Here is a 9,480-nt window from a genome sequence, read left to right on the forward strand (position 1 = left end):
CAAATCAATGTCCTCGTCTTTATCCCACTCGTATTCCTCTCCGGAGGAGGAATGATCCCACAAAGACGATTCAAACAAATTTATCTACATTTACACAATATTTGCATCAAATCCACTCTTATATCGCCACAAAAAACAAAAAATGTTTTTTTTACCTTGGATGCTTTCTGTCAAACACCTATCAGGCACAAAGGTGAATTCCGGCCGGCGTAGCTCGCCGTGTCTGATGCGGGGTCGCCGAGCTAGCTAGGAATGGACCGAACGTGTTCTTGCTACCGCCGGGTCAGAGCCTCCACGGTTGTGCCCGCCGATAGCCAAGAGCTCTAAAGGAGCAACAGCTCGACAATGGTCGCGGCGACCACGTGGGATACCGGCCTATAGGGCAAGCCCCTTTGTTGCGGCGGCCATTTCGGACGACGGAGAGGGGGGGGGGGGGGCAGGGAACAATCAGATTTGCTGCAAATTGGGCAGCGGTGGAACCACAATTGACGGCGGCTGCTATGGTGGTGGTGGACATCCGGAGCGACGGGAATGGGCGACTGTGTCAAGGAGCACGACGGACTCGCCGCGGATGGTGGGTGACAGTGAGATCCAACCATAACCGGTGTGGGGTGGCCATGGGTCGGCTGGCAGGGAAACTTCAGCTCGGTGGTCGTGTGTGGCCGTGACGTCGTGTTTGGTTTTTGCGGTAGCGGGTAGAGATGCTGCAAAATGCAGCACTTGAGGGGGAAATTTAGGGTTGTTTCAAATCTTTTTAGGCACCAAATAGAGACACATCAGTGTTTTTGCGTCCTACTAGTCTGTCGGCGATGCTCTTGATACTAGTAGATGATTTTGCCGCAAATTTCATCATGAGGTGAGAAGGTGACTAGCGAGGTCAAGTGGCACATACTAATGAGGTGAGAAGGTGACTAGCGAGGTCAAATGGCACATACTAGAAAGGTGCACACCTTTACTTAGAGAAATTCCCGAATTCTCCGCCTAACAAAAGAAAAGCGATGCGATATCTCAACCGTCATCAATCAGCAGAAAAATTCACTTCACCTACCGCGGCCTTGCCCTTTTGCAGAAAGAGGAAACCACACAGAGGTTAAAGGCGCATCAGCCGCAACCGCTGCCGCATTTGGGTCAGGCAGCCTACCCTCTCTCTTGTTTAGCCCACCCACCTCGTGCTCAAGTCTCCCAACAAAAGACCACCACCTCCCCACTCCTGCTCCCTTCCGCGACTCAAGTCTCCAACCAAATTCCCTTCCGATTCCTCCACTCCTCTCGCCCCCCGAGGCACACACTCCCCCAAACCCTAGCTCCCCCCTCCCCCGTCGTCGCCCCCCCGCGCCGGACCGAACCCGCGCCGAGCTCGGGCGCCGAATTCGCGCCGCGGGATGGGCTCCGACTCCAAGGAGCTGCTCGGGATCGAGCCCCTCGAGCTCCGCTTCCCCTGTACGGCCCCTCCTCCCCCTTTGTACTGTATTTAGCTGTTCCGGGGCACATGCCGCTGCTGTTGCTGTTCTCACGGAATTTTCGGAGTGATGTCGGCGCGGTCCTCGGTTTGAACCGCCGCGGCGTTTTTTAAGTCAAACATTCCTGTGCAATTTTTTACTTATTTAGAGCGTGGAGGGAATCCGCCGGATTCGCCGGCTTGCTGTACTGTTTGTGCTAAATTTTGTTCCCTCTCTTGTTTTTCTTTTTTTCTGGATCGCGCAGTCGAGTTCATGAAGCAGATCTCGTGCTCCATGGAGCTCACCAACAAGACGGACGACTACCTCGCCTTCAAGGTAATCGGAATTACCATCTCGTCGTTTTCCACCAAGTGTTCTCAGCCTTCGTCGCAGCGCGCAGCTCTGCAATTTGTGTGCAAAGTGTCTGAATGTGATGCCGCATTTGGTGAAATGTTGCGCCTCTTAGGTCAAGACGACGAGCCCCAAGAAGTACTGCGTCCGGCCCAACAGCGGCATTGTGCCGCCGCGATCCACCAGCAGCGTCGTCGGTAGTGCCAACTCCCATGCACCTCCCACCAAAGCCATCAGGATGCTTTGTTATAGTATCTCCGCAAAAAACTGACAGTCTCTCTGGTTTCTCAGTGACAATGCAGGCGCTGAAGCAGGCGCCGCCCGACATGCAGTGCAAGGACAAGTTTCTCGTGCAGAGCGCTGTGGTGACGGAGGGAACTGCAGTCAAGGATATCACTGGAGAGATGGTACTTCACATTCTAATGTCTCTACGCTGGTTCAGTTATGTTGTGGGATGTTTGCTTCAACAGTGCTAACAAGTGAACCTTGTGTAGTTTAAAAAGGAATCAGGTAATGTGGTGGATGAGGTGAGGCTCAAGGTTGTCTACGTGCAACCACCCCGACCACCATCGCCTGTGCGGGAGGGATCTGAAGAGGGTTCGTCGCCTCGGCCTTCATGGTCAGATGGGGCAAACATAAATTATCAAGATGTGAGATCTCTTAACTCTATGCTGTTTCTTTCATTTCGAGTTTTGTTCTTAAATGCTTGAGATGTAATCGATTGTTTTCTAGATGCAGGCAACAAGGGAATCTGATGAGCCTCCATTGTCCTCAGTTAGTACCTTAACTTCATCTGCTGCTTTCCTGATCTGCTCTTGTTTGCAACCATGTTAAACCGAGCTGTTGCTGGTTTCAGGCGCACAAGGAACCATCTGAGATAACCACTGAGGTCAGCTCCGTCGAACAACTATTTAAGTCTGCATGGATTTTCTTGTAGAAGTATGGAAAGCAGAAATTGATTTTGTATAACTTCAGGGCATACTTATCTGTAATTGTTTAAAACTAATAGGGTTTGGCCAGATCAAACCTTGCATTGAATCCCTGAGAAGTAAAATTCAAGTACCATAGACATATATGACTTGCACTTTTCTCGATTATCAATGCGCCTTAATCGCATAGTCATATCATTTGGAAGAATGGTAAAGCTGCAGAGTTATCGTGGTGGTTTCCACTTAGTCACATATTCTCCCCAAAAATCATGCTAACATTTACTTCATAACTCTAAATTTAAATGTTTTAGATGATCAACCTTCCTCCATTTACTTTAGAATTATTCTTCAAATATCATCTAGGCTGAGACTTTCTCAATTCTGTCTAACACTTCCAAAGGATTAAGGAAATGTTGTGCATCACAAGTGCCATGCTTTGTAAATGAGATATTCAGTGAGCTGACACCTTTTTGCTTAGCACATAAGAATTATTCAAACAACAAATTTGTGTTCAAGATGCTGTTGTACTTGTTAACACCATTAGACTTTGAGCAACACTCAACTTAACACTGAAATAGTCAATAAATGATGACCAGAATACTAGATCTTTAAGCCTCAAACTAATTCAAGTATTTTGAATTTATACTGTAATGTAATGATACATATTTAAGCCACTAGTGAGCTTTATTAAGTTCACCTCACCTTTGTGATAATAGATATGGGTGTAAGACATAGACAGTCATTTGCGCCGTCATCACTATGATGAACTTGCTAAACTTGAAATTAGGTGTTTCTGTGTTGGCTGATGCATGCTGCAATATGCATTTGTTATCATACTACTGAGAACATGTATGTACGTCGGTCAAGCTCTAACTTGAAACTGGTCTGTTATGTTTCATCTCAGAGATCAGTGGATATTGGTCAAGCTCTAACTTATAACAAGATACCCAGTTAATCAACCTGTATTCAGTTTATCATCTTTAGTTGTTGGCCTTTGCTAATTTCTCTCGCTGTGGAGTTGCAGTTGTAGCTAATTCCACATAATGATACACCCAAATCTGCCAGTTGGCTTTATTGTAGCAACTAGATTCTTTATTAGGTGCAGCAAATGCACATGCTTTGGTAGTACATCGTGTAAACTTTTGTATGTATATTGGTACGGTCAATTACCTGCATTATGCGTCCAGCCCTGCACTATGAGTCAATAAATGGAGGACAGCAGACTTTGTGCTCTGCTCACCACGTAACATTGTTCAGTTTTTCGTACACCTTTTGTTATAAGTATCTTTTACTTGCCTTGTACCGACACCAATAATATCTCATGAATTGTATAGACGTCCCCGTTAATTTCAAGATTAACTGAAGAGAGAAACTCTGCTATTCAGCAGAACAACAAGCTTCGTGAGGAACTGGTTAGTGGACTCGATCTTGATGAACATTTTTGTGGCATGTTTTGTATTTTGCTTGTAGTATTAGCATTCTTCCCTGGTGTTTAAGGCTTGAGAAAAATTGTCATTATAGCGGTTGCGCTGTTGCTTATCTTTTCATTTAACTTGGGCATATCTTAGGCCCACAGCCTATTGCATCCATAAACTATAATACTCCCTCCATTCCAAAATATAGTGCGCCCGCGCTTCCCGAGGTCCAACTTTGACCATAAATTTAACCAACGAGATCAACTGCGGCGGGAGAAAAAAAATATATAATTGAAAATTTCTTTCGAATACGAATTCACTGATATAATTTTTGCTCCCGCCGCAATCGGTCTTGGTAGTTAAATTTACGGTCAAAGTTGAAACACGTGGATAGAGGAAGCACTACATTGTGGAATGGAGGGAGTACCAAACTTGTTAGATTGCTTGAAGCCTAACATAGTTGTAACTAAACATCTTGCGTTGAATTTCGACAGGACCTTGTGAGAAGGGAGATCAGCAAGCAGAATGGCAATGGTGGTTTCCCGTTGGTGTTTGTGGTTGCCGTTGCTCTGCTGGGAATTCTGCTGGGCTATCTAATGAAAAGATAGAGGATCCCTGTGCCTGCGTCTTGTTAGGCTCCTGTCCTCATCAAAATGGAGCAGTGTTGTCATCTGCATTCTGATGCGCTCATTTACATGTGCGGCACTACTACTTAACAGCACAATATCTTAGGGTATGATGTCGCCTGTAGTCGCAAGCGTCAGACTGGGTTGACCATCATACCCGGTCGAGTAGTCGTCACGGTTAACCTTATGGTTGTTTGTCATATATATGGCTACTGTTAGGTTGGGCACTAGTATAACTTGGTATAATTGTTAAAAATGACTTTCGCCTATCTAGTGTTGATTGCCTCGTGGTATATTTGAAGTAAACTAACGACTTGGAGCGGAAATTTCTCAAGTTTGGCCCAAATTCATGCAGTGGATAGTGTAAATGTATTCCTCTTTGGATGTTTTACTCGGCAAGCGAGCAGAGCAGTGCTCGGTTGATTATGCATGTACTTCATCCTGAATTTTTGGATGTCGTACGAGGCTGGATTCGTGCTTAATTCGATGTCCATGCACCACTTGTGGTAGTAAATAAGAGCACGGCCAATTGGTGATTCCTATTAGAACAGCAACAGTGGTCCCGTAGTACGACTCAACAACGTACATGAGCAATTAATCCCAGATGAAACAGCTACTCCTACAAGCTTGGGCATCTACCCTACTAGGACCTTGATATGCAGCTCCTGTGAACAAAGGTTCTGTTCAGTCCTGGGACTTTGATCGACTCATGCGTCCAGGCTCCAGCGAGCGGCGCCCAGTTTCACCTTCCAATCCATTCCGTCTTAACAGTAAGGTTTTGCAGAGCTGTTTGCCCAGTCATCATCACTCCCCTGGCTCTTGCAACATGTTGCATCGGGACACAATGGTGCGGAATTCCTCAAGGCTTATCTGTGAAGGAAAATTGAGTTGTAAGAACTGGATTCATGTTCAAAAGATGAGCACTCCTTATTGTAGCGCTGGTAGCTCGCTGTCGAACGAGTGTCTGCAGCATCTGTTTGACAAACGGACCATGCCGAGTAGGTATCCATTGTTGGAATCCATGTTCCGCAATAGTTATTTAGAATTATTGTGATGAGTTAGCACGTTAAAATGGCCGAGAGTTATCATTAGGTGGACAAACAAGCTGCATTGCCCCCTCTCTAGTTGAGCTTACTTGATAAAACAGTATCCTGATGGCCAGTAGTGGTCACTAGTCACGAGTCAAGTGGTCATTCAGTAATGCAAGTTGACAACAAGATGGCTATCAAACACCAAAAAAAAGCAGGACAACAGGATTATCATGTATATATAATTGCTAGTCAATAAGTACACGACGATTTTAAGCAATTCACATTCTTGAATACATTGGCAAATAGCAGGGGAAATGGTGGAAATCTGCTAGTTCTGGCTTGGCGAAAACAGGCACCACCTGAGAAGTGTATTTGTAACTGATTTAAATGTATAATTCTTCACAAGGGAACCAGTTGTCAGTGACCCAGTGTTAATTGATTTGCATGTGGTTCCATGAGTGCACAGAAATCAGACTACTTATAGTTTCCCAAATCAGAAAACTGGATTCTAAACAATGCATCATTTAAAGTAGATATGCAACATTTTTATCCAAGAACAAAGGACAAACCTTTCCATCTTTGTCACTATCAAAGCAACGGATCATCTTAGATAGCTCAAAATCTGTCCAGATGAAATCATTTATATTGGCCATTTTTTCAAGATCCCAGGGTGCAATGTATCCTTTTCCAGCTTCTGTACACCAAAGTAGTAACCAATTCACAGTCCATAAAAGTAAAATATTTAGATGAAACATTATAGTACAGTGGCAAGAAAAGAGAAACTATGCCAATCAAAATTTTGTGCTTCTGCTATGAACATAACTAAACCCATTTGTCTATAGGGGAATACCCAACTGAAGATACTTCAGTGTGGACAAATCAGCTTGGCTTGTTGAATACTGTTTAAGAATTAATCTTTATTCCCCTGGTAAGCATCGCAGGATCACACAAATACGTAACTTTAACCAATACGCAAATCACAAGGGCATCAGAACAAAACGCCTATGTATAGATGCAACACAAAATCAATTTTCTAGGGAACTCAGGTTTTAAATGTCATAAAAGGACTTCCAAGTCAGATAAAATACCATCAAATGAGAAGAATATTGCCACCACATCATCTTCCGACAGTTGAATTCTGCTCCTGACCTGAAAGCAAGCAATGGAAGCACAATTATGCAAAACACAAGTAAGATTGGGATGTAAAGCTAATACTGTACATGTCATTCTGGAAGGAACATACCTGCTTCTTTGCCTTCCTATTTTTAGAGGAATCCTTAACAGGTGTGGTATTGTCATCTTTGCACGGTGTGCTTTTTCGTCCTTTGGCTCCTCTGCTCGAAGTTTCTGCAACTGTTGTTGTCGTCACGGAACTTTCTAAAGGGTCTGTTGTTGTTGTCACGGAACTTTTTGAAGGTTCTGCCAGGGAGAGCGCAATCGCCTGCATATGGTGAAGAATCATAAGTGGAAAAAAAGGATCAGGAGTTCAATAAGCATTCGAGGATCACATCCATTTTTGGCGCCTACATTTGCGATGTATGTATTACCTGTTGTAAGGCTGCATCGTCATCCATAAAATCGGTGAAGGGAGCACCTTCTTCTCTAACGGTACTTTTAGAAGAGCTTCCCAAGTTCATTTTCTTCTTTGCCTTTCCCTGAAAAGAAAGCAGAGAAAAGAAAACTATGCATTGGTACTAATATAAAAGAGCAGACAGTTATACTGTATTAACATGGAATTTCACATTCCATTTCTTTGGGAGATCTCCAACCCATCGTGCAGTGAAATCTATCAACCTTGTGTTGCTGCTTAGATATTGCTAAAACCGTGACCTAGCAATTTAACCTGTAAGGATGCCATGAACAAGCCCACTAACCCTAATTGCATTACAACTGATGAAAAAAGTGCTTGATACACTATCACCAAAGCAATTGTGCCAACTAATTCATGCTAACAGCGATGATGATACACACAAGATTCAAGGGCCTGGATTAGTCGATTTGTTCCGCCGGAAAATGGGGGCACCTTTTGGTTAGACCTAGAGGAAGCCTTGAACTCCTCCTCGGAGTCTTGGTCACCGGCCGACGAGCTGTCCTCCTCCTCCTCCTCTTCCTCGCCGCCACCCCCGTCCGACGGGAGGTACTCGTCGTCCGCATCGCCGGATCGTTTCTTCTGTTTTCTCTTGGTGGCCGCCGCCGCCGCCGCGGAGGACGGCCGGTTGAGGATGGGGGACGCCGCTAGGCGGCGGATGCCGAGGGCCTGGAGGCGGGCCTCGTTCTCCCGTATCCGCGCCAGTCGCTGCTTCTCGTACTCCGTCAGGGGCTGCTCCTCTCCCGCCATGGCGCAGCGGCTGTGTTTTTTTCTTCTCTCTCCGAAGAAAATTGTGAGATTGCCTTCTGTTTCTTCTCTTGATTTTTTTTACGGGTCTTCCGTTGATTTTCTCGTGTGGGCCTGATTTTATTGGGTTAACATGGGCCTTTTCTATGGCCCTCATTTTATTATGTGGATGGGCCGTAGGCAGATAGCTCTACTCAAACACGCCTTTCTAATTGCGCGATGGCCCTCAAAACCTTTCTATTTTTTTTTCTGAGCACATCAAAACAAGGCTGAACCAGCACACTCACACATTCGTAAAACTAGTAGAATGCCCATGCGTTGTCACGGGCCTTTTAATTTGTTTTATTGCATCAATAAATACAAATGCATATCCCTCTCGCTTTCCCCACTCTATATACCACCCTCCATATCTCTCCCTCCCCTTCTCTCTCCCACCCATGATCTCTCTCTCTCTCACACACACACACACCCTTTTTCTCTTCCACGACTCAATTTAATTTAGGCTCAACTTAACCGAAAATGCCTTTTGGAGCTCGGCCTCCATGGAGGCCGGTTTTTGAAAAACACCAAAATCATGAAAATTCATATTTTTACAATTCAAAAAAATCTGAAAAAAATTACAGATATACATGGAGGCATAACACACATGTGTGTAAATTTTTAGGACGAAATACGTTGAAATGAAGGCTGTGCAAAAAAGACAAATCTGAGGCCTTTTAACACATGTTACTATTCATCCTCAAAGTCCAGAAATTTGTCTTTTTTCTATAGGTCGCATTTCGAAGTATTTCATCTTGAATTTTTACACACACATGCATTTCATCCGTGTATAGTTACATATTTATTTTCAGAATTTTTTGAAGTCAAAAAGTTTGAATTTTGAATTTTTCAAAAATAAAGGGCTCCATGGAGCTCGGTCACCAAAACGCCCTACTCCAACTTAACTAACTTTTACACATGATCTAGTTATATTGCCCGTGCGTCGCTACGGGAGCACACATATTTTGACGGTTCAACACCAATCATGTCTAATATATAATTTTTACAAGCTCCATGCACATATGTGTCGTTGTATACATACTTTAACATTACATCACTCTGACAATGACACATCAAACAAATAATTAATGTCCCCTCCAAGTCCGAAGTTCATTTGTCTCTCATATGTTCGAGCATGTTCAGACATCAAATAGGTGCCTAGCAGGCTCCCCAAAATCCAAGCATCTAGATGGTCCGGGCTCCCCTAAATCCAGCCCACATGTGGGTGAGAAATGTGAAAGTCCGAACCAGATGACACCCGACTCACCTTCATCATGGCACCTTCTATTCTTCACACTGTACTTCCACCACGGAC

The 9,480-nt window shown here is 44.4% G+C and overlaps 2 protein-coding genes across 4 annotated transcripts; one reads left to right on the top strand and one right to left on the bottom strand.

The window, feature by feature from the left end:
• Positions 1 to 1,121: 1,121 nt before the first annotated feature.
• Positions 1,122 to 5,029, top strand: LOC125528258 (vesicle-associated protein 1-2). Of its 3 annotated transcripts, none has more exons than XM_048692753.2 (9): positions 1,125 to 1,440; positions 1,705 to 1,775; positions 1,906 to 1,987; positions 2,082 to 2,197; positions 2,285 to 2,440; positions 2,529 to 2,564; positions 2,647 to 2,679; positions 4,054 to 4,131; positions 4,629 to 5,029. In XM_048692753.2, exons 1-9 carry the CDS (start codon positions 1,383 to 1,385, stop codon positions 4,740 to 4,742), a joined length of 744 nt encoding a protein of 247 aa, XP_048548710.1. In that variant the 5' UTR covers positions 1,125 to 1,382; the 3' UTR covers positions 4,743 to 5,029. The 3 variants fall into 3 exon arrangements, with proteins under 3 accessions (XP_087400617.1, XP_048548710.1, XP_048548709.1); XM_048692752.2 differs by having other exon boundaries at positions 1,126 to 1,440; positions 2,523 to 2,564; XM_087544491.1 differs by lacking the exon at positions 4,054 to 4,131 and having other exon boundaries at positions 1,122 to 1,440; positions 2,523 to 2,564.
• A 245-nt stretch (positions 5,030 to 5,274) lies between these two features.
• LOC125528257 (uncharacterized) lies at positions 5,275 to 8,211 on the bottom strand. Its single transcript, XM_048692751.2, has 6 exons — positions 7,815 to 8,211; positions 7,339 to 7,446; positions 7,035 to 7,232; positions 6,880 to 6,940; positions 6,361 to 6,485; positions 5,275 to 5,630 (listed from the first exon to the last, which is right to left on the bottom strand). Exons 1-6 carry the CDS (start codon positions 8,127 to 8,129, stop codon positions 5,565 to 5,567), a joined length of 873 nt encoding a protein of 290 aa, XP_048548708.2. The 5' UTR covers positions 8,130 to 8,211; the 3' UTR covers positions 5,275 to 5,564.
• Between the last annotated feature and the right edge of the window lie 1,269 nt (positions 8,212 to 9,480).

Source organism: Triticum urartu, chromosome 2A (genome assembly GCF_056163025.1).
Source record: "Triticum urartu cultivar PI428250 chromosome 2A, HENAU_Tu73, whole genome shotgun sequence".
In the NCBI taxonomy this organism is placed as follows: Eukaryota; Viridiplantae; Streptophyta; class Magnoliopsida; order Poales; family Poaceae; genus Triticum; species Triticum urartu.